This window comes from Boleophthalmus pectinirostris, unplaced genomic scaffold (genome assembly GCF_026225935.1).
Source record: "Boleophthalmus pectinirostris isolate CB_2022bp ecotype Guang Dong unplaced genomic scaffold, ASM2622593v1 HiC_scaffold_21, whole genome shotgun sequence".
Taxonomy (NCBI): Eukaryota; Metazoa; Chordata; class Actinopteri; order Gobiiformes; family Gobiidae; genus Boleophthalmus; species Boleophthalmus pectinirostris.
The window spans coordinates 34,380,043-34,407,554 of record NW_026571175.1 but is presented as its reverse complement, the minus strand read 5'-3'; the positions used below and the strand labels follow the sequence as shown (position 1 = coordinate 34,407,554).

The 27,512-nt window shown below is 37.4% G+C and overlaps 2 protein-coding genes, 1 long non-coding RNA gene and 1 other non-coding gene across 5 annotated transcripts in view; 3 read left to right on the top strand and 1 right to left on the bottom strand.

The window, feature by feature from the left end:
- Positions 1 to 4,324, bottom strand: part of sacm1la (SAC1 like phosphatidylinositide phosphatase a) — a 38,426-nt gene extending 34,102 nt beyond the window's left edge. Inside the window, exon 1 of the mRNA XM_020928424.2 lies at positions 4,227 to 4,324. Coding sequence (XP_020784083.1) covers positions 4,227 to 4,255 — 29 coding nt within the window. The 5' untranslated portion in view covers positions 4,256 to 4,324. The remainder of the gene's footprint in view (positions 1 to 4,226) is intronic.
- Positions 4,325 to 5,454: 1,130 nt separating this feature from the next.
- Positions 5,455 to 6,991, top strand: LOC110163470 (uncharacterized). Its single transcript, XR_002318863.2, has 6 exons — positions 5,455 to 5,522; positions 5,733 to 5,895; positions 6,008 to 6,075; positions 6,250 to 6,299; positions 6,473 to 6,529; positions 6,790 to 6,991. It is a non-coding gene; the product is annotated as an uncharacterized LOC110163470 (long non-coding RNA).
- On the top strand, positions 6,340 to 6,405 carry LOC129410221 (small nucleolar RNA SNORD52). Its single transcript, XR_008632778.1, has one exon. It is a non-coding gene; the product is annotated as a small nucleolar RNA SNORD52 (small nucleolar RNA).
- Positions 6,992 to 10,234: 3,243 nt separating the features above from the next.
- On the top strand, positions 10,235 to 26,439 carry cunh6orf47 (chromosome unknown C6orf47 homolog). 2 transcript variants are annotated; one of them, XM_055157320.1, is made up of 3 exons: positions 10,235 to 10,454; positions 10,706 to 12,023; positions 20,779 to 26,439. In XM_055157320.1, exon 2 carries the CDS (start codon positions 11,145 to 11,147, stop codon positions 12,015 to 12,017), a length of 873 nt encoding a protein of 290 aa, XP_055013295.1. In that variant the 5' UTR covers positions 10,235 to 10,454; positions 10,706 to 11,144; the 3' UTR covers positions 12,018 to 12,023; positions 20,779 to 26,439. The 2 variants fall into 2 exon arrangements, with proteins under 2 accessions (XP_055013295.1, XP_055013296.1); XM_055157321.1 differs by having other exon boundaries at positions 10,703 to 12,023.
- The last annotated feature ends 1,073 nt before the right edge of the window (positions 26,440 to 27,512 follow it).

Below are 27,512 nucleotides of genomic sequence, written 5' to 3'. Positions count from 1 at the left end.
GTGTTTATAATGTTCCACTATATGATATTAAACAGCTTTACCTTAAGTTTATTGAATTACACATGGTTTTATAGCTCGAAAATACCTCAAAAGTTGGCATTCTGACTATGGCATTAAAAAGGTTTAAAGCCATACTGTGAAAGATTCAAGACAAAGCAATAACATCTCCATGAAGAAAAGCATTTGACAGATCCTCCACCACTAAAGTTACAAAATTAACCTTTAAGAACCAGTCAAAACAACAGAATGGAAGAATATTGTTTAACAGAGATCATCCCCTTTTGCGTCCATCAGACTTGTGCTAAATCGTGCCTGTAATTGTCTTGTACAAAAGTGAATGGGCTTAAGCCGTGTGCAAATTGCAGAACTAGTCTTTCACTTACACGTTTTTACAGCATGTTTTAAACATTGTGGTCAATGTTTAATGAACCAGGTTAGATCCGATATGGCCTCGTGGTGCTGGACTGGCCCGCACCTCGTGTCCTGCTCCTGAGTTTGCATGTTTCTTCCTCACATCAGCCACATTAGTTTCCGCCTAAAGCAAGCAATACAGGTCAAATCCTCCAGAAAGTCCTGACCAAGACAAGCTCAAGATCTGGAGACAGTTCGCTTGATGAGCCCAGGACGGGTCAAATGCAGAGGACAAATCTCTCTATGGGACAATTAAGTGAACCTTAAGTTTAAACTACCTTTAAAATCGTATCTTTTTAATTTAGCCGTATTTTTTTAATTTAGCTTTTATTTGAAACTATTACCTGTTTTACCTTAAATTATTATTATTATTGTTATTATTATACTTATTTTAAATTAAATTCTCATTACTATTTTACTTTGTCTCCATCTGATTTTAGCTCTCCATGTTTATTTTTTATTATAACCTTTAAGAGCTTTATGTTTATGTTTTTATGTTTATGTTTAAATTGTTGTATATATGGATGAAACAATGGGGGGTGGGGGGTTGCTGTTGTTTTTAATTATTGTACTGTAATTTTTCTGTTGCATGTGAAGCACTTTATGGTACATTTCAAATGTATGAAAAGTGCTATACAAATAAAGTTTGATTGATTGAATATCTAAAAAGGACCACAAACTGATGTGAAGTATACAAACCTTTTAGTTTTAGAAACATAATAAAAAGTATTTAGCTTAAATAGTGTGTTTGCTCAAATTCCCATTAGAACTCCCTCACTCCTCTATTTCAATATCTGATAGAGAATGATATCTGGAGGAATCAGGAAAACAAACTCAGATATCATCAGTATTAGCACCGACACATCAATCAGCCCAACCACTGATACCTACTGTATTATCTCACGCAGTACTTGAGAAGTGTGAGAATCACTGCCTTAGAGCAAAGTTTGAACCCACTGTACTTTGTGACCCAAGTCCTGACTTCTGACATTTACCAAGTTCCACAGAAGCTGAAACTGCAGAACTGTCACTGTGACTGTTACTTCTACATGAACTGCACACTGAGCTTAATCTTCAGCATGTGAACAGCGTACAGCAGGTGGCACGTGCATATGGCAAATAGTTATGGCCTAAAGGACTGTATGTTCTCGGCTCATTTAAAAACTCAAGGTTGAGATCTCGAGTCAAAGAATGTTGATCGTCAGTAAAAGATAAAAAGATAAAAAGATATGGCTCAGTGTTCATTATTCCACTAATACATTCACTCCAAACAGGCCTGCAGATACTTTCTTTGCCTTTATGCTCTTGAACATAGTTAGAATTTTTTGTCAACAACCATGAAATTGCCCTAGATTGAAAAGGACTCTTGTCACTAGATGAATAAGTACTGAAAATGTTACTGTCACAGGTAATGGAGAGTAGTCAGTAACTTCTACGGTGTAAAATTTACCCAATTACAATTACATGGCTAGAAGTATACTCATACTCATGACACTTTTACACAATGCAAGTACAAGTAAGTACAAAATGTCCTATATTACACAAACTGCATTCTTGCGAGCTTTAAGTCATGTTATGTTTTCTCCTCAAAAACAGACCTGTAGTTGTGTTTTGTTTCATTCACACGTTTGAGTAACACTTTATTATTAGTCTGTCTACATCTCCAAAGCTCAAAATGCTCTCTTCCACCTTGTGATGTCATGAAGCAATAGTTTTCAAGTTAACAGCTCCTTTTACCGTTTGTTCAGCAATTCCAGGGCTGAAATCGTTCAGTTGATTCCAGTGAAGGTGTAGGAGTGTTTCCATTTGAGAGAAGAACTCGCGGGGTTTGTGTGTAGTATGAATGAAACAAAACACAACTCCAGGTCTGTTTTTAATAATCAAACAACATTTTAACATAGATGAGTTTTTTTAATGTCAACAGCAGCACTATCCAAGTAACACAGTGAACAGGCTGAGTCAACAAAACTGCCTAAGTAGTGGAATAACTCTAAGATCGTGGGTGTGGTAGGAAAAAACCAAGACTCCAGGAGTGTCACAAGACATATATAGACATGCAATGTAGATCTACAACACAATAAAAGCAAAACTGCATTAAAGTCAATTACTCCAACATCTTACACTCCTCTTATAGCATCAAGAGACAGTCCTGGCGCCTAACTCATTTTTTCTCCAATTAAATCTAAAATATCTGTGTTTTCTTACTGGGATTGCTAAATAAACAGCCTCCGTGGCACTTAAAGCAGACTGATAGCTTCACAACTTGCTGATGGTGTGGATTGGTGTAACATGTCTAGGGTAACCAGGCGTCCCCATTTACGCGGGACAGTCCCAGTTTGGAGCCCTGTGTCCCCCTGTCCCAGCAGATTTATCAAATACCAGTGATTTGTCCCAGTTTTATACAAGAAGCGCCCCTATTTTTGACCAATCTGATCTAAACCAAGTCTAAACTACGAGTAAACCAGGACTAAACCAGGACTATCACAATTTTTAATTAATCTGATCCCTGCCAACAGTAAATAGAAGCATAAATTGTAATTTGTTTAGCCAAAGTACAGAAATCTGTGTTTGCGAATGACACGAAAAGCAAAAAATGCAGCAACAGAAGTTCCACAGATTATGACTGAGACAAGAATTAGAGCTGGGTATCATTAAACAGTCATTGATACGATACATCAGGGTATCCCCAGGTTTGACTACCCCAAATTTAAGACTTTTTAAAGACCTTTTTAAGACCACTTAACCTAAGCTACACTTCCCCATGATCCAACCAACTTCTTCCTCCACTCTACTGATTTTACTCATTTCCGCTGGCACCAGAAGCCAAATTATTGTTTGCGCATACTCCAAATTAGACGTTCGTTCACATTACGTGATTTCACATTATTGTTTTTGCAGCCCGGTTGAGTTTACAAAAAATAGGCTAATGAAATTTAAGACTATTGTGAAAAAAATAAGACTTAATAATTATAATAATAATAATTTAAGACTTTTTAAGGCCTTAATTTAGGAAGTTGAAATTTAAGACCTGTTTAAGACTTTTAAGACCCAGCGGCTACCCTGTAAATACCTCGATACATAGGCCACGATATGATACACTTTTCGATACTGTGCACTTTCGATTCAATACGATTCGATATATTTCAAATCGATTCTATGCAGTTCAGTGAAAAACAATGGCTAAATCTTGGCTGTGATACTAAGTCTGTGCTAATTTAAGAAGAAAAACACCCATTTTACTCAAAGCAGTGAAAATGTCAACACAACTGTAGCTCTTACACAAAATAATTTAGTAAAATATACCAAAAAAATACTCTTAACGATACATCGATACAGCAGCCCACGATTTTGACACTGTATCATCAAATTAAACAATACGGTACGTCGATATTTCAATATTTTTGCACACTCTTAACGAGAATGCACAATGTTTCACGCGTTTTTCACTATTTTATTTATACCAAACATCCAAACCCAGGTGTGTCCCAGTTTAGAATTTTGAAAATCTGATCACCCTAAACAAGTCGTGTCTTTTTAGCATCCACTGAGGAGGATCGGTCAAATAAATAGGTTATGAAGATGCCAATATGAGTGGTACATAATGAATGAGGGTGCGCTGAAACTTGGCTGGGTCTTGCTCTACCAGCCGAGCCTGTCAGTGAACTTCAGCCGCCGTGTCGTGTCGCTAACCCGGCTCCTCCGACTGCCTCCGTCACCCCCTCGCACCGCTACGGCTAGATTAGCGCGTCCCACACCCAGATCAAAAGCGCAAAAGTACAAGAAAATGCTGTACGCGGTTTATTCCTGTTACTTACAAATTGTATCTCTCGTAGGCGGTCGCCATCTTCGCTCCGTCTACCTGACCTCGGTGACGACAGCAGGAGAGCGGCTTTGGCTGCGTTGCCAGATCGGAGCGAAGCATCCCGGTAACAGCTGTTTACAATCCTATGCATCGAAATGAGGACTTTGCACTCAACCTGGCACCCACGCAGGAGTGCCAGAGTGGATTCAGCGTGCCTTTGGACACTTTTTTTTTTTTTTTTTTTTTTTTTTTACATTTATTTTATTTTCGTGTGAGCTGTATATTTTTATAACGTGCTGTTTTTGTTTGTATCTGAAAATCTGAAATCATAAAAAAAAAAATAATAATAAAAAAAAAAAAAAAAGAAAGAGAAAGTCTCGAACGGAAACTCGTCATCTCCACTTTTACGATGCAGACCTATCATGGACGACAAAACGTTTTATTTTGTTGATTAAATAAATGTTAATTAAATAACAAAAAAAAATAAATAAATAAGCAGCAGAGCGGTTTTGGTTGTGTTGCCAGATCGATGCATCGAAATGAGGACTTCGCTCTTAACCTGGCACCCACGCAGGAGTGCCAGAGTGGATTCACGTTTTGTTTTTGTTTTTACATTTATTTTATTTTCATGTGAACTGTATGCTTTAATGAGGTGCTGTTTTTGTTTGTATCAGAAAATCTGCAATAAAAAAATACAAAATAAAAAAAAATAAAAAATCTCGAACGTCACCTCCACTTTTATGCAGACTTTTTTTTTTTTTTTTTATTAAAAATATCTTTACATAGTACAAGAAGATGCGGGAATTTAAAAACAAGAAATTAAAGCAGTTGGCAGATACAAAATGTAAACAAATAACACAGCGAAAATATTGTGCAGACCTATGGGGTGACGAAACGTTTTATTCTGGCCGCAAATAATTGTTGATTTTTTTTTTATTTTTTTTTTAAGGGAGGAAAAAAAGCCTTTGCACACGTATTTTACATAATTCGGTATTTACGTAATATTTTATACATAATTTAAATTTGCTTTGTCATGTACATGGTTTTGAAATGTTGTCCAATTAAAACAATGATCACTTAAAAGACATACATTTTACAGCCATCCACTATTATAACCATAGTATAATTACACAGAGTTTAGTTTAGTGTCCGCTATAAAATATTGATTAAAACGTCTCTAGCTTTTTTTGATCAGGCATTAGTGAGGATGCCCGGGCACGCGGTCCTTTGAAGGACCTCTATATAAACAGCTGACGCACGCTTTTCGGTCCTGTTCGACGACGTGCTTTACGTGCTTAACCAGTGGAAAGTGAGTTTTCTCAGAGACTTTCTTGCTTGTTTAGTTTGTTTTATAGTTTAAAAGTCCGTGGAATTCGTGACTTATTACCATCTCTATTTAGAAGTGCTGTTTGAACTTCGCTCTATGTTATTTTTCACTATTATTAAGCATGAATTGTGTCGCAGCACGTGGCAGACATGGGCCGTGCCTTTCTAACCATGCGCCGTGTTTCTCTTCTAGTCTCCTGGATTTGTTATGAGCTTAAACTCTGCACATCAGCAGTTTCCCTTTGAAGATGGAGGGGGCTGATCAAATTGATTACTGGTGGTGTGTAACCGACTGTTTACTTTGGCGGGAATCTTCTGCATCGTGGAAAGGATGAGCTGCAGTTTCAGTTTACATGGTGAGTTTTTATGACCAGTAGGCTTAGATTTTTATAGCAATAAAAATCTACACTCTCCAAACCTTTCTCTTGGAGGCAAACATTTCATTGACTTACGCTTTTATCTTTTCAGAGAAGTCGAAAGCCTGAACTCGAGAACTAAACTGGGATGATAAAATGCCACCAGCCATGAAATGAAGGGTGAGTTCAAAGAATGATTTCAAATTTGGTTGTGAGAAATGCTACTTTGATGATTCATTAGACTAGAGTCTCTGAAATAAAATGAAGCTCTTTCACAGTGCACTGAGTTAGCACAGCTCTTCTAAATGTACAGAAACTTAAATGAATTGTTCTAATGACCGCTTCTGTTTTTAGGTGGTCATCGTGGTGGCTGAATGTCGTAGGCTGAAACTTGCAGCTTCAAGGTAATTTTCTATAAATACTTGAGCTACTGTTTAGAGAATGTGGGATGATGATTTCTTAGACTAGAGTCTCTGATCAACATGAAGTCTTTTCACAGTGCACTGACCACATTCTCTTTGCATCTCAAAAACTAGACTTTAAAAGGTTTGGTCTAATGTGAATTTTCTTTTTTCAGGAGCTCAGTGTTAAGTAAAACCCAATATGGACTCAACAGATGGACAAGAACTGCTTTGTAAGTGCTGTCCTCTTGGTCATTGTCACCCCGTTTGGATTCTTGAATTCATTTTTGAATCTTTCTTTGGGTTAATTTGAAATCTTCAATCTAAATGGGAAGTGTAATCCTTACTCCAGAGTTCAATGATGATTCAGTTTTTCGGTTCGACTGATAATTGCTGAAGTTTACTCGCAGCGCACTGAGTTCTCTGGTCTTTAGCAGAGATCAGCTTTGGCATCATTATGATCTGAAACTCAACCTTTGTGTTTTCTTTCCAGGGCCAATTGAGTGGAGAAATGCTGACTGTTTGAGTTTGACCCGAGGAAGTCTGCTGGAGTTTTGAGGATGTTCAATCATCTCTGAAAATATCTTAGAATTGTGAAATGTCTTGCAAATAAACACAATTTCATAAACTTTTTGTTTTTTTTTTAACGGTGAGGTTGAAGTAGGTGAACAAAATAAACCATGAACTACTCTTAATCATATGGTGTATGAATTAAACTTGTATGAAACCTTTTATTTACTGAAACTAGTACATACTTGAATTTGAGTTCTTTACGTGTGATTTTAATGTTAAGGTTCTTGCTGCACCAGACCAAATTAAATTGAATCCAAAGGCCACTACAAGAAAAACTTGTCAACCTAAGCTTTTTACTTGGGCTAAAGGAACCTTTGACCCCTGTTTATCAGTGGTCAACTGGCCACTGTTTTTGCAATCAAGAAATTTTGGCTCCCACCCAAAAGCTGTTTCAAATTCGCTCTGAGTTGTGCAAAAGTTTGCACAATAGAAGTGCCCGATTTACTGTTTATAGTAATTCATATAGAGGGACAGAGGAGCTCATTCTCCAACAGGCTTCTGCAGCACCGCTCAGAGATACAAGACTACTTTATTATTTATGTCCTCATCCTTATGTAACGATAAGACTGTGTTTCTGTCAATCATATCTTCTTTGCACTGTTACATCTTGTTTATAGCTGTGATAAACTATATTACAATATGTATTTTTTACGTAGTATACATACATTTATATAATTTATGTCTTATTGATACCAATCTCTTGCTATTTTTATTGCTACTTATTTAGAAGCGTATTACTTTTCTTTACTCTGTGTTATTGTAGTATAATGTGATGTGTGATCTACTGTGTCCAAGTAATTTCCCCTGTGGATCAGTAAAATGATGTGACTAGATTTTCAAAATAAAAATCTGGCACACCCTTGGTTTGAGGTGGTGGGTAATAAAATTGTGAAACAAGTACTTATCTATCGAAAACTGTTCTGAACTCGGCTCATACATGACTAACGGGTGAGTCAGTATATTCACATTTCCTTTTCTGTTGGCATAAGGTGACCAATCATCCTTATTTACCTGGGACAGTCCCAGTTTTGAATCTTGTGTCCAATGTCCCAGCAGATTTAATCAAAACCAGTGATTTGTCCCAGTTTTATACAAGAAATGTCCCTATTTTTGACCAATTTGATCCCTGCCAACAGTAAAGAGAGGCATAAATTGACATTTGTTCTGGTAAAATAGAGAACATAAAGGAAATGTTACTACACTGACTCACATGTTCGTCATGAATGGGCTGAGTGCAGAACAAGTTCCCTTAATTATGCACTTGTTTCACAGTTTTATTATTACCAATCAACAATGTGTCCCAGTTTTTTATTTTGAAAATCTGGTTGCTCTGTGTTTCCAGATATCAAAACAGGGACATCTGGGACATTTCTTGTATAAAACTGGGACAAATCACTGGTTTTGTATAAGTCTGCTGGGACAGGGGACACAGGGCTCAAAACTGGGACTGTCCCGGGTAAATAGGAATATACTCCGATCACTCTATACTGTGTCCAAGTAATTTTGTGGATCAATAAAGTCTGTCTAAGTTAGGGTGACCAGATTTTTAAAATTAAAAAAATGGGATACACCCAGGTTGGCATGGTTGATATAAATAAAATTGTGAAAAAAGTGTGTAGCTTTGTCCATTCTTGACTTGTGTGGATCTGTGTAAAATCTGAGACTAAATACAGAAGCACAGACTTCTGTCTAAACAAATGCAATTTATGCTCCTCTGGTTTAGACCTGGTTTAGAATTAAAATAGTCCTATTTTAGCCCAAGTTTAGTCCTGGTTTAGCTCCATTTTAGACTTGCTTTAGACCTGAAATAGCCCTGGTTTAGCCCTAGTTTAGTCCTGGTTTAGACCTGATATAATTCTATTTTAGCCCTAGTTTAGACCTGGTTTAGACCTGATATTGTTCTAGTTTAGCCCTAGTTTAGACCTGGTTTAGACCTGATGTAGTTCTGTTTTAGCCCTAGTTTAGCCCTGGTTTAGACCCAGCTTAGACCTGACATAGTTCTATTTTAGCCCTAGTTTAGTCCTTGTTCAGACCTGGTCTAGTCCTGGTTTAGACCTGATATAGTTCTATTTTAGACCTGGTTTAGTCCTAGTTTAGATCTGGTTTAGATGTGAAATTGTCCTGGTTTAGCCCTAGTTTAGTAGTGGTTTAGTCCTGGTTTAGACCTGGTTTAGACTTGGTTCAGACCTGGTTTAGTCCTGGTTTAGACCTGGTTTAGACCTGATATAGTTCTATTTTAGCCCTAGTTAAGTCCTGGTTTAGACCTGACATAGCTCTGTTTTAGCCCTAGTTTAGTCCTGGTTTAGATCTGGTTTAGACCTGATATAGTTTTATTTTAGCCCTAGTTTAGCCCTAGTTTAGTCCTGGTTTAGGCCTAGTTTACACCTGGTTTAGACCTGATATAGTTCTATTTTAGCCCTAGTTTAGTCCTGGTTTAGACCTGAAATAGATCTGATTTAGTCCTCGTTTAGCTCAAATTGGTCCAAAATAGGGACACTTGGGACATTTCTTGTATAAAACTGGGACAAATCACTGGTTTTGTATAAATCTGCTGGGACGGGGGACACAGGACTCAAGACTGGGACTGTTACCCTGTGTTACACTAGTTTAAGTCTAAGTCTAAATCTAAGTCTTAAGCAGCATGACTTGCATAGTCCTGGTTTAGTCCTAGTTTAGACCTAGTTTAAACCTGATTTAGTTCTATTTTAGCCCTAGTTTAGTCCTGGTTTAGACCTGATTTAGACCTGATATAGTTTTATTTTAGCCCTAGTTCAGTCCTTGTTCAGACCTGGTCTAGTCCTGGTTTAGACCTGGTTTAGTCCTAGTTTAGATGTGAAATTGTCCTGGTTTAACGCTAGTTTAGTAGTGGTTTAGTCCTGGTTTAGACCTGTTTTAGACCAGATATAGTTCTATTTTAGCCCTAGTTAAGTCCTGGTTTAGACCTGAAATAGTCTTGTTTTAGTCCTGGTTTAGCCCTAGTTTAGTCCTGGTTTAGTCCTGGTTTAGTCCTGGTTTAGACCTGGTTTAGACCTGATATAGTTTTATTTTAGTCCTAGTTTAGTCCTGGTTTATTCCTGGTTTAGACCTGAAACAAATCTGAAATAGACCTGATATAGACCTAGTTTAGTCCTGGTTTCGATCAAATTAGTCCAAAATAGGGACACCAGGGACATTTCTGTATAAAACTGGGTCAAATAAATGGTTTGGGGGACACAGGGCTCAAAACTGGGACTGTCCCCGGTAAATAGGGACATTTGGTCACCCTAGTTTAAGTCAAAATCTAAATCTAAATCTAAATGTTAAGTAGCGTGACTTTATTTTGAAGGTCCCTCCCACAGCGGTAGTCCTCCTCCCGGTCACCGCCTTTGTCCTCCTCTCATTAGGAGAAAACAATCCGGAGGAAGCACGGGAGGGGTACCTGTGCTGCTCCTCCGCTCCACCTGGATTTTACACCGTTTATAATCACTCGTAACCCCGTTTTACACCCTGACATTGTCGATTTTACCCGACAGGCCTGCAGTAAGTTTGGATTCTAGCGGGACGGATCGTGGCTAACGCTAGCTTCATCCCCAAACGACGCTAAAGGTGAGGGAGCGCTCAGCTGTTCACGTACGTTAGCTTTTGTGTTCTTGGACAGCGATCAAATGTCAAAATACTGCACTTTATGTTATATTATCTGTTTACATAGTCATAGGAATGTTCACAGGTGAGTTACAAGTGATTTTAGTGTCACTTACGGAACAAAAATACAAATTACGAGCAGCTACTAGTCGTAATAACAGGGTAAACAAAACAATGGCATCTACTTTCTCTGACTTTTTCTCTTTTGTCAGCAGATAACTGGGGATCAGCGTCAAGGATTCCTCTTTAAATCTTCAAATAAGTTTAATCTCAAAGTTTTCAGATAGTATTTTCATTTTAAGGCAACAATGCAACGTGGAAAACAACAAAATCTTCCAAGAAGGGGGTGAAAACAGAGAAGAGAATTAACATGCAGACCTGAAACCGAGATTAAACCTTGCATTGTGGGGCAAGTGTGAATGTAATGCAAAGGAGGAGGTACCCCTTTTTTATGGGAACTGCACATCCACACCCTCTGGCTTGTCTGCGGGCCAAAGACGCCCTTTAACTGGCCTAAATTTTGGAACTAGTACTACCACTTTCTCAACGACTGCCAGCGCATACCTGCATTTGTTCATTTTATACTGCTCAATCTGGTGAGGTAAACAGCAGTGTCGCCTTAGCTGTTGTCGCTCGCAGATACTATAAATTACCATGACAGCTGTGGTGGGAAGAGCTTGGGGTTGGGTCCGGTCTTGGGGCAGTAAGCCAGACACTCAACATACCCAAGCGACTATAATAGCAGAGGAGAAGAAACCTAGCAGAGGATGGACGTCTTGGTTATGGCTCGGCTGGTCGCGTAAAAGTGACCTGAACAGTCCCGTGGAGGAATTCTGGGAGGCGCCGGAGAAGATCCAGCCAATGGAGGTGGAGGAGCTCAAAGCCGGGAAGGACGAGACTGACGGTTCTCAGCCTAGATGGTGGAGCAAGTTGCTTCCGACGTATTACATCTACTGGCCAAAGAAAGCAGCAACAGCAACAACAATAACGCAGCAACCGAGGAAACGGCACGAAAGCGACATCTACGGAACCCCGCCGCCCTCGCCCACCCCGCCCGTCACTTCCCCGTTCAGGCTTTTCGTCTCCGGCTGGCAAATGGAAATCATCCCGGAGCATTACGACATCTGCTTCAACTTCCTGCGTCACCTTTTTGACCTGTTCGTGGTGGGGTTTCTGTGGACCGTCTCGACTCCTTCCAAAATCGTTGTGGAGATTTTGGGCGTGCAGGGAGCGTTGAGGTTGTGGTTTCACGGGATGGCCATGTTTTTCGTGGCCACTATCGGCATGGCGGGGCTGCTGGGTTTGATCAGGGAGTATTTGGCGCAGTTTACGCTGGTGTATGGGATCATACAGGCGCTGGTGATCTCGGTGAGCATGAAGCAGAGCGTTCTTTTTGGAGGAATAGAGGAGGAGCAGAAGAAGGAAGAGGAGGTGAAGGAAAAGGTGGAGGTGAAAAAGGACACTAAGGAGCACAGGGGAGGCGTGAAACCAATGTCTCCCAAAGAAAAGCTGAAGAAGATAAGTTAAGAATGGGTGAGTATTTTAACCCAGATCAGAATATTTTAATTTTTTTACAGAAATTCACTGGCATGTCTAGTTTGTCCATGCAAAGTTTCAGTCTGGCTTAGTGGTGTCACCTGTTTTCCCTGTGAGATTAATAGGTGTAATGCCAAAGTGTGAAACATTTAAAGGTGCAGCACTACCCTACATTACAGTTCAGATCTCTGGAGGGGCGCCCCTATTCACAGAACTAATTAGTGTATTTTTGAGCAATAGAAACACCCATAATGAATAAATGCAAGATGGAAATGTTTAATGTTATACCATCAGAGATTCAGCTCAAAGCAAGAACATCAAGGACAAGCAGGCACCAGAAAAGTTGCACAGTGCACCTTTAAAGTCAAAGCAATAAGATCTCCAAAAAAAAAAAAAAAACACAGACAGAGGACCCCCGATTGGAAAAGTTACCAGTACATAGTGCACCTTTATGTAATTTGCTCCAGGTTTATGGCTGCACGATAAAAAGATTGTGGAGTTATTGAGATTAAACCTCTCCAGCAGCATTAACATTTGAGATAAGAATGAGAATGTTTGTAGAGTCTAAACTACAGCAACAGCGAGGTTTTTGTGTAAAAGACGCAGGTCAGGTCATGTTGTTCTGTGCAGAGGGCATTTGATTATCGTCAACACTTTATACTAAGGCATACCTAAATCCAATCATTTGTAAATGTCCATTAACCATTAATAATTTACCAAAACACACACGGCTTATCAAATAATCGATTTCCATTTTTTTTTCTACTTAAACGTTTATGAATGTTTTAAAAATTGGTAAAAAACACTTCCTATCCACATTTGTTCAGTGGCAAAAACGGATATCTCTGTTTTGAAAAATTGGCTAAAAGTAAGTAAGATCAGTGACAATAATGCATAATGGATTTTATCAAGGAGAGATAGAATATTATTTAGATTGCTGTAAAACGTATTTGGCTTTTGAAAACGTTTCTGTGCAAAGAAATCCTAATCCTAAATCCAAAGAAATCCTAAAATCACAGTACGGTAATCTTAAAAAACTTTTTAAATATCGCAGTTATCCGTTTATACAAATTAACTCTTCACTTGTGAATGTGTAGGCCATTTTTAGTAAATGATTAGTAAAAGGTGCACTGCGTAAGTTTTCTGGTGGAGCGTCCATCATATGCTTGTCTTCTTCAAGATGTCCCACAGTACGGCATTAAACTTGTCTATCTGCATTAAGACAAATCATTTTCTGCCAGGGCATGTTACAGGTCAGATCTACCGAGAAGCGAGCCCACTCACAGTACAAATGCAAGCTTTTCCAAGGCATTTCTAACCAATAAAAACACCTGTAATTGAATCAGTGCAAGTGATAATTGCCTTTAATGCTATACTGCGGAACATTCTGGGCAAAGCTACAACATCTCCATGACACAAATAAGTTGCAGAGTCTCCACCTGAAAAGTTCCACATTGCACTTTTAATGATTAATGTAGTGGACCAAACAGGAAGGCAAAGACAAAGTATAAAAATAAGTTTAAATTTAATAAAGTCAAAAAAGGAGATAATTTAACAAAGGCTCAAATTAGGCAAATTATTAACAAAAATCAAGCTGGGCCCAAATGTGGTAACTCAATTCAAACAGAGCAGAACTAAATTAACCCGACCAGACAAAGGAACAAAGGTGTTTAAATACTTGAGGACCAACTAAAGCGAAACACAAGAGGGAGAAATTACACTAAATAATTAACTAATCTACTAACTTAATCAAAGTAACAGGAAGGCAAATTATAATACAGAAAAATAATAAGTGATAATAAAGTGACTTTAAAGGAAACTAAGCAAACTAAAACTAACTAAATAGTGCTCCCCCTTGTTGTTGAGTCATGATAGTGTCTCCCGAGGGTCCTCTATTTGGTGCTCAAAAAAACAAAAAGAACAAGTGTAAGTAAATCAGACTTAAATTAACTAAAATGTGTGCACTCAAATTAGATTATAAGTCTAAATAAAGGAATTAAATTATGTGCAATAGAGGTGTAGGAAAAAATCGATTCAGTGATATATCGTGATACTTCGTTGCACAATTCTCGAATTCGCTTCAAAATGGATCTGAATTGATTTTTTAAATAATATTTCTCATAAAAATTCATTAGTCATTGTCATTGTTCTCATGATTTTAAAAAGTGTATAAATTATATTCCATGCAATTGTGTTCTTGTGAAGGTGGAGTTGACTGTATTATTAGAAGTAATTATTGGTAAATCGCAATATATCATCCATTGTTTTAGTATCGGGATATATCGTGATATATTGAATCGTGATATGCGAATCATGATATGTATCGTATCGTCAGACTCAAGGCAATGCACACCCCTGATGTGTAATGTGATTAACTTAATGTAAATGAAATTAAATGAAATTATATTGACACTATGGAGTGGTGGCAGAGGTATCCACCACAGTTAATGAAAAATAATTCGTAAAATGCTTAGGTATGCCTTATTCTATTCTAATTCTGTAATTCTTCCAAAAAAGTTGCATAAAAAAGAACACTATAATCATTCATAATAACACGTCTGAAGTTTCGATTTCTACTTCACATACCACAGTTCCAAGTGTGTATTTTAGAACAGGTTTGATCATAGTTCACAGTCACAGTGCAAACCAAAGTCTGAGTTATTTTGATGGTGTAACCTCAGCAAACCCAGCGTGACCTCCTCTGAGAGCTGTGAAACCAGCCGAGGCCCGAGAACACACAAGGAGCTATTCTGTCTGATCACCCCAGGCTCAAAATCACACTTCTCATCATCTCCATGCAACCACTTTTCATAACAGTTTCTTATTTTAGACACAGATTTAGACTTAGACAAACTTTATTGATTCACATGGGAAATTATTTGGACACAGAAGCTCACACAACACAATATATTATAATAACAAAGTGAAAAAATATAAAAATTGTAAAAGTAAATTCTAAATAAATAGCAAAAATATCAAGAGTCTGGTCAAATAAGGCATAATTTTATAATGCATTTTATTTAAAGGCGCATTTCTAGACACTCAAACACAATTAAGACATATAATTAAAAACAATCAAACAGTGCAGGACAGATTCTAAAACATCAGGACATTAAATAAATGTGTTTTGTGTATGGATTTGAATGTTAAAAGTTAAAATCAAATAAAATATAGAAATGAAATAAAGTAACAATAAAAATACATTTCAGTTAAATACAAGAGGTCGTACGGAAAAACAGTGCAAAAATGATGGGATTAATATGAGTTAATATAGTTTAATTTCTCTTTTCTATTCTAGGTCTCAGGTTTCGTAAGTATCATAAAGACAAAGGCGGTTAGTGTTGTAATGATGGTGCGCAAAAGTTCAGTTCAAAGGTTAAACTCGAAGTGTCTCTGTGGTTCACCGTTCACAACAGTTGAGAAATGTGTGAACGAGCGATGAAGTTAACGCTTTTCTAAATTAGGTTTGTGTGGAATCCGCTCTATAGCATGCTCTGTTCAAGTTATTAAAGCTCCTATAGTACACAAAATTACCTCTTGTGAGCTTTAAGCCGTGTTATAATGTTGTTACCTTCCAGTAGAACAGAGTGTTTTCCATTTGAGAGAAGAACTCAGCCTAAATCTGCAGTTTGTGTGTTATACATGTGTGAATGAAACAAAACACAACTCCAGATGTGTTTGTGACGAGGAAATAACATTATAACAGATCTGAGAATAGAGTAATTTAATTTAACATTCTTGGTATGGGCCTGTCACGATAAATACGCTCATCAACTTATTGTTCAAAATATGACACATTGAACAATGATATTTTTGGAGGTCAGTATTAATCGTACAATCACTTTTTTTTTTGCACTATTCTAGTGAATGTCATTGCTCTGCTTCAAATGTTCCACAGTGTGACATTAAACAGCTCTAGTTCACATTTTTTCAATTACAGGTGGTTTTATAGCTCAAAAATACCTAGAAAAACAGGCGTTCTTACTGTGAGCGGCGTCGCCTCTCCACAGATCTGACCGATAACTTGGTCTGGTTTGGTCTCTATGATAATAAAAGTTACACAATGCACGTTTTAGCTGTAGAAGGCTGAAATAAGAACTTCTATGACTCATATTGTTACACACCACAACATTTTGTAAATTTAGAATATTTTTTGTGTGTAATTCTGCTTTATGGCTTAGTTTGAATATTATCTTTTATCATTTGTATTTACTTAAGCAAAATAATGCAGTTCAAGATGTTTTATGACAGGCCTACTTCAACAGGAATTGTTGATTCTAGTGTTAAAGGTGCATTGTGTAACTTTTCTGGTGAAGGGTCTGTCAAATGCTTTTCTTTGTGTGATTATTTTGACTGGAATGTTTCACAGTATGGCATTAAACATTTCTATCTTCATGGAGACCAAACCAGACCAAGTTACAGGTCAGATCTGTGGAGAGACGACCCCGCTCACAGTCAGAATGCCTGTTTTTCTAGGTATTTTTGAGCTGTAAAACCACCTGTTGTTTAATAAATGTAACATAGAGCGGTTTAATGTCATACTGTGGAACATTTCAGTCAATGAGATAGCTGTAGACGGACCCCCAACAAAAGTTATATAGTGCACTTTTTATTTGTGCTTTTTCTAACAAATGAACAGAAAAGAATGCCAAAAACTCCAAAAATAAAATGCATCATACATTGGAGTGAGCTTTGTAAATAGACCATTTTGACCGTTGCTTCTCAAATGTACCAACTTTGAATCAAAATAATAAGTTATTTTTTCCATCACATAAATTTCCTCCATTATATCTATTCATTGTTGCAATTTCAAAGGGTCATCCTTCAGCCAGTTCCTTGTTATTTCTTTCTTGCGAGCCAAGAGCATCATAAACAAATAGAAGTGCTCAGTTCTAATACTGTTTTCATGCAACAAGCCCAAGTACATAACCCCTGGATTTTATAGCCAAATACCTCTTCTGTTACGGTTGCAATATTTGCCCAAAAAGGTTTACCGTAGTTTGAATACACTTCCAAAACACATGAGAATAATTGGTACATTGTGCACTTTTAAATATTTCTTGAGGACACACTTTTAAAAAAAAATCTTTGCCAAATCTCAGCCTCATCAGCTTTTCAAATCACTCAGTTGAATCGCGATTTTTGATTCAACAGGCTGACAGGAGTGAGGAATGAGGCAGCAGGTCTCCAGACGTATTCTCCGGGCTGGTACGCACACATCTTGAGCGCGATTTCAACCCACACCTAGTTACATAACAGAAAAGCATTACACGTATTAGAAAAATGATGAAATAATAAAACAGAGTGTACTTTAAAGCAACCACGAAACAAGCTGGAAATTGTGCACATGCCATCTTTCAACAGACGCCATGGCAACGCAACACAAACACAAAAATAATAACGCAAAAACATAAATGTGTATTATGTCACTTTTCTGGTGGAGTGTCCGTCAAATGCTTTTCTTCATGTTATTACTTTGTCTGGAAGGTTTCACATTATGGCATTGAACCTTTCTATCTTCATGGAGACCAAACCAGACCAAGTTACAGTTCAGATCTGTGGGGAGGCAACCCCGCTCACAGTCAGAATGTCTGTTTTGTGTTTTTCTAGGTATTTTTGAGCTATAAAACCACTTATAGTTGAATAAATGTAAGGTAGAGCTGTTTAATGTCGTTCTGCGGAACATTCCAGGCTCTTTAAGCTAAACAAACGATCAACTGATAACTTATTTAAAGGTACATTACGTCACTTTTCTGTTTTTTTTTTTTGCTTAGTCTAGAATATTTGTCTTATCTCTTTGGATACAAGTGACGCCACCAGGCCAAAGTACAAATCTGTGGAGTATGTATCCAGTATTTCAAGGTATTTTATATAAAATGGATCGGTTTAATGCCGTAAAGTGAAACATTATCGGCAAAGATATCGCCATGGAGACAAGCAGATGGCATGTTTTACACCGAAAAAAATAAATATTGCACCTTCAAAAATGTGTTCTAGGGCTGGGTGTCATTAAGAAGTTGCTGATATGATACATACCTCGATGCAGGGCACTTTCGATTTGATACGATATATTTTAAATCGATTTGATATGGTTCAATTAAAAATAAAGGTTAAATCTGTCTGTGATACTAACTGTCTTTGTTAAACCACTTCTTGTGCAAAGTTCATATGAAACACAAACATTTTAATCATCAAAACAGTGGAAATGTCAAACGTGCCGCATAAATGAGTTTCCTTCCACTAAAGAAACAACAAAACTGTAGCTCTGTAACAAAATAATTTTGTAAAATATACCAAAATATACTCTTTGGCGATATATCGATACAGCAGCCCATGATACCGATACTGTATCATCACATTGAATGATACGATATATTGATATTTTGAGATTTTTGCATACCCCTTTTCATAACTATGGCAAGTTCTTTCGTCTAAAAATAGGTCATAATCAGTACTGCAATATTGTGTTTGTGTTTCATTTTATCTTTATTTTAACGTCTGTTTTTCGTCTAGTCTGGAAAGTGTCAGAGTATGGCATTAAATCTACTTTATCTCTATGGATACTAGCAAGAAGTGACACCACCAGGCCAAATTACAGGACAGATTTATGGAGAAAGTATCATGTATTTCAAGGTATTTTATATAAGAGGGGTCGGTTTAATGCCGTACTGTGAAACATTATGGGCAAAGTAGTGACATCGCCATGGAGACAAGCAGATTGCAAAAAAGTAAACATTGCAGCAAGTTCTTTTGTCTAAAAATAGGCCATAATCAGTACTGCAATATTGTTTTTGTGTTCCATTTTATCTTTAGTTTAACGTCTGTTTTTTGCGTGATGGATCGGTTTAATGCCGTACTGTGAAACATTATAGGCAAAGTATTAACATCTCCATGGAGACAAGGAGTATGGCATGATTTACACCAAAAATATGGCAAGTTCTTTCCTCTAAAAATAGGTCATATCAGTGCTGCAATAATGTTTTTGTGTTCCATTTTATCTTGTTTTCCTCAGGGGTATTTTCCGATCCGCTGGGCTGGTTTAGAACATTCAAATCTAGAAAGATAAAATCAAAAAATGGAAATTTGTCACTGCAAAAACTCTGAACAGAGGTTACTGTCGGGTAGAGCTGGAAGAGTAGTCTCAATCAAAACAAAAACTGTAATTTGAATGGATGCAAATAGTAAATCACAAAGGCTGCCTGCAATTTTTTTTAAGTTCCATAAATTCTTCCAGAAGCAACGAAATACTGTTTTTATTCTACATTTAAAAAAAGTTCAGAAAAATACATTGTGTATGTATGTATTTATTTTTAAAGGGACAATACAAAGGACAAACATGTACTTGGAAGTATGCAGGAAAAAGCTCATTTGCAGGAAAACGTTAATGCAGGAAAAAGCTAATTTCCATTCTTAGTCCCGTGCTGGACCACATGACCTGCAAAATTCATTAAACGTGACAAAAGGGACAATACCAGCTCTCCCAGCCGTGAGACATAGTCCCTCCAGCGTGTCCTGGGTCTTCCCCGGGGCCTCCTTCCGGTGGGACATGCCCGGAACACCTCCACAATAAAACCAGTGTAATCAAAATAAAAGCAAAAACCGTAAAAATCTTAAAATAGCAATAAATAAGTAAAATAAATAAAAGACACAGAGGACCACATAACCCACGCAGTGTTGAAAGACAGAGAATAAAAGTGGGTTTTAAGACGAGACTTAAAACACTCCACTGTGGGGCTGTTCGGACGTGAGGGGGCAGAGCGTTCCAGAGTTTGGGCTGGCCACAGAGAAGAATTGCCAATCTCTACTAAACAAGTTAAAAGGCCACTGGAACAGGTGGAACAGAGCATTTTGAGCTTTTGAGATGTAGAGAGACTAACAGTAAAGAGTTACTCAAACATGTGAATGAAACAAAACATTCAAAACATTATTTGTTCAATCTTTTTTCAATATAAAACCAAAAAAAAAAGAAAAAGAACTGTTTTCTTCATTATTTGTCTCCAAAACCAAAATGAAAAAATCTGATAATGATTTTTTATGTTTTTTTCCAGTTTACGATTTTATGTTGAATAATGGAAAAAAATGGATAAAGGTTGTTTCCTGTTTCAATGACTTAAACTGTGATGCTGGACTTTTGCGCCACATACGGACTAAACCAGGACTAAACCAGGACTAAACCAGGTCCGGGACTGAGACAGGGACCAGACCAGGACTGAGACTGGGACCAGACCAGACTGAGTGTAGGACCAGGACTGAGACCGGGACTGAGACCAGGACAAGACCAAAACTGACACCAGGACTGAGACGAGGACCAGACCGGGATTGAGACCAGGACTGAGACTGGAACTGAAAACAGTTCAGTCCTGGTTTAGTCCTGATTCAGTCCTGTTTTAGTTCATATGCGGCGCAAAAGTCTGGCATCAGTTTAAGTCACGGAAACGGGAAAACGGTCATTATCTGTTTTTTTCCATTTTTCATTTAAACACAAAATCAAAAACTGAAAAAATGAATCGTTATCCATTTTTCATTATGGTTTTGGAGACAAATAATGAAGTTTTTATTTATTTTTTTGTTTGTTTTCTTATTTTTGGTTTTATTTTGAAAAATTCATGAACAAATGATAAACGGATTCTCCAGGTCTCAAAACATTGGCTCAAAGCTCACAAGAGTCAATTTTACGTAATGCAATATAGGACATTTAAATATTCAAATGCATTTGTTTAACTCACATGTTTTTTTTGTTTGTTTCCCGTAGGACAAGAAGTCATTCCCTCAGCTGTACCAGACCTCCATGTTCAGAGACTACACCCCTACAGTGGGACTAAAGACTATACTGCACAGAGACCAGAGTCCTGTATCAGACTTCATTGCATGACATTCATAGTGTCACCAAAAAACACCGTACACTGGGCACCGTCCGTACCAGATGTGCATAGGTAGAATCAGGTGTTATGTGGGGCTGTTTCTCTTAATATGCAGTATGTGAATGTTCTGGTGTGAAAGGAATGTAAGGAATCGTTTTTTTTGTTTGTTTGTTTGTTTTATATTACATTTTGTTTAGTGGGTTATTTTCAATTTTATTTTGACGTCTTGTATGATCAGATGATGCCTGTGGATATGGCACACTTTAGTTTCTGGCGAGTAATGCCGACCAACCGAACTATGTATCAGAATGCGTTAGAAAATCCATTTTAATGCAGGTATTTGGTATTCTGTAATGGAAATACATGTTCAAAAATATTCTTCCCATCACTGTCCATGAAGCACAAACCACAGACATGCCGGAAAGGAAAAAGGAGTGGTCCTAAGATAGACCCTTGTGGAATGCCAAAAGGCCGACATTTTGAATATGTTGGAATTCCAGCCGCTGTTCTTCGCTGTTTTTGCTGTTCTTCGCTGTTCTTCGCTGTTTTGCTGTTCTTCTGATCTTTCATGTAAAGTTACTTGCCCGATCACCTGACAAGAATGCAGTTTCATTAGACAAAAACAAATCTACAGAATTTTGAAATGAATACCAACAACACATAGCCGAAGAGATTTAAATTAATTTAGTCTTTTTGTGTTTTTTTTTTTTTGGTAGGATTTAAATCCTAGATATTTTCGAGCTTCTGTCCATGCCGTCATATTTCCTCATCAAAAACACACCTGACCTACTTAACTGGATGATCAGGAAGTGCTCCGTTGTGTTGAAAAAGTTGATTAATTTCCCAGACTTGTTGTGATCATTCCAGCGCTGACATTTCCCTCAGAGCGGCGCATTTACATAGGCTGATTTAACTAGAGTGACACTCCTAACTGCGATTTTTTCTATGCACTGTAAAAAGACTTTAGGTATTACAAAACGTGAATGTGTAAAAATAATTTGGACATTTGGATGTAAAAGTTCAAAATCAGATCAGAATTGTTTAGGATTTTAGCTTTGAGATAGCGTCAGATGATGTGTTGAACAGATGTTTTCACTATAATAATTTAAGATGCACTATGTAACTTTTCTGGTTCGTCTCCATGATGTAACTTTGCGTAGAATGTTCCACAGTATGGCATTAAATTTAACTGCCATTTATTCAAATACAAGTGTTTTTATAGCTCAAAAATACCTTGAAAAACATGTATTCTTCACAGATTTGACCTGTAAATTGGTCAAATTGTGTCACCTACTTGTTTCTGTAATAAATTAGTTTAACTGTGGAGCATTCAAGACAAAGCTTTAACATCTCCATGGAGACCAGCAAAGTTACATGGTGTACCTTTTCTGTTTTAGGTTATAGTGTTGTTTCTTTATCACAGTCTGGAGTTTTGTTTTGTTTAATTCACACATGTTTAACACAAACAGAGAGTTCTTTTCTCAAACGGGAAACTCTCCGTTCCAACTTGTGATGTCATGTGGTAATACAGGAAGTGCTCCATTGTGTTTTTAAACGCCACACACCCATGATCAGTAGAATCATTTGGACGATTTCAGCCCTGAATTTGATTATCTCTCTTGAACAAAAGTTCAAAGTTAGATGTGAAGTTGGAATGGAGCATTTTGAGCTTTGAAGATGTAGACAGACAAAAAATAAAACATCATTTCTCAAACATGTGTGAATAAAAGAAAAAAATTTAATGAGGCAACAACTTTATAACATGATTTAAACCTCGCAAGAGTTAATTTTGCATAATATAGAACCTTTAAGAGTTGAACTTAGGAGTTATAGAGTTGGAAAAAACACTAACGAGGGACAACGTGCAACCAAGTACACGTGCAATGTAGAGATAGACCGATATTGGGCCGATATTTTACCTTTTTAGTGTATCGGATATCGGCTGTAAATCTCCAGCAGAGATCGATGTTTTGTTTGCCCTAGATAAGCTTTGTTTGAACACTTTAGTCCAAAAAGGGTACTGCGAAAACGTGACTACACTGGACTCTGCACAGTTTGTAGTAAAAGCAGGTTCTGGACGAGTTTGTACAACATTTTTGAGCTAAATACCGGCCCAAAAAGTATCAGTAGAGCTTATCGGTCATGAAAAACCGCAAACAAGTCGAGTGCAATGTTTTAATCACTAAAGTGCTGTACAGCCAAAAAGCCACTGCTAATGTTTTATATTTTTAGATTAGCTTTTGTTATTCTTTTGCCTTGACTGTACAAAGCCAACCGGGTACATTTTGCTAAAGGGGCTGTTTTAAGATTTGTTCAGGTCTGCGCACGTTGAATGTTCATTTATCTCCGTGACGACTCCAAGACTTTGCAATGTTTACAGCCTTACAGTTCACGATATACGGGCTTCAAAGCTGATTAAAGGGCGCATAGTACTTTTCTTTTCTGTTTTTCTGGTCTATTATAATGTCGTTTCGTCATCACAAACAGACCTGGAGTTGCGTTTCGTTTGTTTGCATTTACTGTTTACTCTTCTCAAACAGGAAAACACTCTGTTCCGCCTTCTGATGTCGTGCTGCGCTGTGTTTTTAAACTCCAAACACCTTCACTAGAATCATTTGGATAATTTCAGTCCTGGAATTGCCAATTTCTACTGAACTAAAATGAGTAAAAGGAGCTGTTTAACTTGAAAACTACCGCCTCACGATGACATCACAAGGTGGAACAGACCATTTTGAGCTTTGGAGAGCATTCCAACACGTTAATTTGTAAGAATAATTTGGATTTTTTTTTTTTACAGAAAAATCTAAACTCATAACATTGTTTAGGATTTTAGCTTGGAGATAATGTTGAATTGATGTTTTATAATAATAATTTAAAGGTGCACTGTGTAACTTTTCTGGTTGGTCTCCACGATATAGCTTTGCGTAGAATATTCCACAGTATGGCATTAAACTTATCTTGCATTTATTCAAGTACAAGTGGTTTTATAGCTCAAAAAAACATGCATTCTTCACAGATCTGACTTGTAAATTGGTCAAATAGTGTCTCCTACTTGTTTTCATAATAAATTTGCTTAATGCCGCACTGTGGAGCATTCAAGACAAAGCAGTAACATCTCCATGGAGACCAGCAGGGGGCAGACTCACACCAGGAAAGTTACTCGTGTGAATGAAACAAAACACAACTCCATGTTTGTTTTTGAGGCGGTAACAACATTATAACCCGTCTTAAAGTTCACAAGAGTCCATTTTGCGTAATACAGGACCTTTAATTCCAGATTGTAAATTTTTTGTGATTCTTGTGCCATATTTTTTGTGAATGTGCAGATGCCAGTGACATAAGACACAGATAAACAAAGGCACAATGTTGAACTGACTAAAATGTTTTTGTAAAGCTCACAAGGTTTGCACATTTAATTTTGTTTTATCGCCTGAAACTTCTCAACAATATACAATTTGTAAGTTTGTAATGTGAATGTGGAAGTCTATGGCGGCCATGTTCAAAGCAAATTACAACAAACCCATAATTAAATATTCGTAACGCTGCTTTTTAAAGGTGCACTATGTTGTTTTGTCTTAAATGTTCCACAGTATGGCATTTAACTGGACAATCGTTTATTCAATTACTGTTTTTTGTTGCTTAAAATACCTAAAAGACATGCTTTGTTTTTTTTTATTCTCTGTGAGAGTTTCACCTCTCCGCAGATCTGACCTGTACTTTTGCCTGGTGGAGACCTACTCTGACACTACTTTGTCTGAAATGTTCCACAGTATGGCATTTGGCATAACTAATTAGCTTTTTATTAATTAAATTCTTTATTACTTTGAAAAACATGCTTTGTTAACTGTGAGTGGGTTCACCTCTCCACAGATCTGACCTGTAACTTTGCCTCTTGGAGACCTACAAGTGGTGTACACAGACACTGCTTTGTCTGAAATGTTCCACAGTATGGCATTTAACATAACTAATTAATGTTTATTGATTACAACTTTTACTACTTTGAAAAACATGCTTTGTTAACTGTGAACGGGTTCACCTCTCCACAGATCTGACCTGTAATTTTGCCTGGTGGAGACCTACTCTGACACTACTGTTCCACAGTGTGACATTTGGCATAACTATTTAGCCTTTTATTAATTATATTTTTTATTAATTTGAAAAACATTACTTTGAAAAACATGCTTTTTTAACTGTGAGCAGCATCACCTCTCCACAGATCTGACCTGTAACTTTGCCTGGTGGAGACGTATAAGTGGTATACAGTGGTATACAGACACTAATTTGTCTGAAATGTTCCACAGTATGGCATTTGGCATAACTAATTAGCTTTTTATTAATTAAATTCTTTATTACTTTGAAAAACATGCTTTCTTAACTGTGAGTGGGTTCACCACTCCACAGATCTGACCTGTGACTTTGCCTGGTGGAGACGTACAAGTGGTGTATACAGACGCTATTTTGTCTGAAATGTTCCACAGTATGCCATTTAACATAATTATCTTGCATTTATTCATTTACAGTTTTTTTTATAGGTGAAGAAAAAACTGAAATGCCATGAAAAACAAAAACATACTTTCTTACTGTGAGCAGGTTCTCCTCTCCGCAGATCTGACCTGTAATTTTGCCTGGTGGAGATGTACAAGTGGTGTACACAGACACTACTTCTTTGTCTGAAATGTTCCACAGTATGGCATTTAATATAATTATCTTGGATTTATTCAATTACAGTTTTTTTTTTTTATCCTAAAGAAAAATGCCTTTAAAAACATACTTTCTTACTGTGAGCAGCTTCACTGAGCGGGTTCTCCTCTCCACAGATCTGACCTGTAATTTTGCCTTGTGGAAACATATAAGTGGTGTATGCTGACACTGCTTTGTCTGTAATGTTCCACAGTATGGCATTTAACTTGTCTGTCTTACATTTATTGAATTACAGTTTTTATAGCTAAAGAAAAGTGTAATGAAAAACAAAAACATGCTTTCTTACTGTGAGCGGGTTCTCCTCTCCGCAGATCTGACCTGTAACTTTGCCTGGTGGTGTCCTACGAGTGGCACATACATTCCCCCAGAAAAGTTACACAGTGCACCTTTAAAATGTACAACACTGGGTACTTTGAAATACTTTAAAATGCCTAAAAACCCATTCTTCTTTCATTTGATAACACAACATTTCACACCAGCAGTTTAACAAAACGCTCTTGTAACTTGTGCAGTGACGTCCGCTTTGCGCTTTGTGTGAACTTGTCTACGGGGCCATTGAATACCTTGGTTGCTAAGCGATTTTTCAATAACATCTTTGCTACTTGAAATTTAATCTGCTGGTTCTGCTTAAGTTTCCTTCAGAAGATAAATTAGTGTGATGTTTGAGCAGTGTTTGCCATAGACTCCCATAGAGAATGCTGTTTGTGTCTTTATTATTATTATTATTATTGTTGTTTATAGTTCTGCTGCCTTTTCCACAGTCCTGGTACGACGCTGTGGTTTTACTGTACGTTTAATTTATGGTCACTCAACACCTCCTGATTCAATAAATAACCTTTTATCAGATTGTATGCAATGTCTGTTTAATTTTATTGTGATGTTAGAGACAGTAAAAACAGTAAAAGACATTAGACAGTGCAAACATCAAGGTTCCTTCTGTTCTTACATGGGAGGGCGAGTGTGTGTGTGTGTATGAGTAAGTAATAAAACGGAAGAGATGTAAGAGGGTAAGGGCAGGAAGGAAAATAAAAACAAACAAAAAAAGCATTGTCTTGTACTCCTACTTCAGCAGAACAGATGTTAGTAATACCAAAGGATACTGCACATCGAACCAGTGGACTTGAACTCTTGTAGAGAAATTTTCTCTACAAATATTCTCTACAAACATTACTCAAAAAATATATATGCTCATGCTCAGAGAATGTCTCAGACAGTGGGGTGTACCACCGAAACATAACTGAAGTAGCTTATATCAAGAAATCCTCCCAGTGGCTTGAGAGGGTTGGACTGAAGGACACACAGAGATACTCATCCAGATCTACTACCACGGTGTAGGTTGTGCAAAGAGGCTCCTGAGACAGTCCAGCACAGAACTGCAGGTGTAAGATGCTGCAGGGAAAGCAAACATGGAGCGACATAACCAAGTGGCATAAGGGCATAGTGTACAGAAACATCTGTGCAGAGTACAGGCTGGAGACTCCAAGGTCAAGATGTGGAGAACGAACGAGCCAAGATCCTGTGGGACTTCCTGATACAGACGGACAGGATGGTGATGGACCAACCAGACAGTGGTGGTGCAGAAGAAACAGAGCAGAGCCGTGGTGGTGGACATCGCAATACCAAGTGATGGTAATATCGGGAAAAAGGAACAAGAGAAACTAGAGAAATACCAGGGGCTCAAGGAGGAGCTGGAGAAAGTCTGGAAAGTGAAGGCATCAGTGGTGCCTGTGGTGATCGGACACTCGGGGCTGTAACCCCCAAACTGGAAGAGACTACAGCAGATAACAGGAAAATTGGATCATTTTGAGGGTAGATTAATCACCAAATAAACATAACAAGACATGAAAGATACAAATAAATACAAATCAGTCAAATATATTTAATATACATTATATAATCTTCTTTATACAATCTAGAGGTCAGA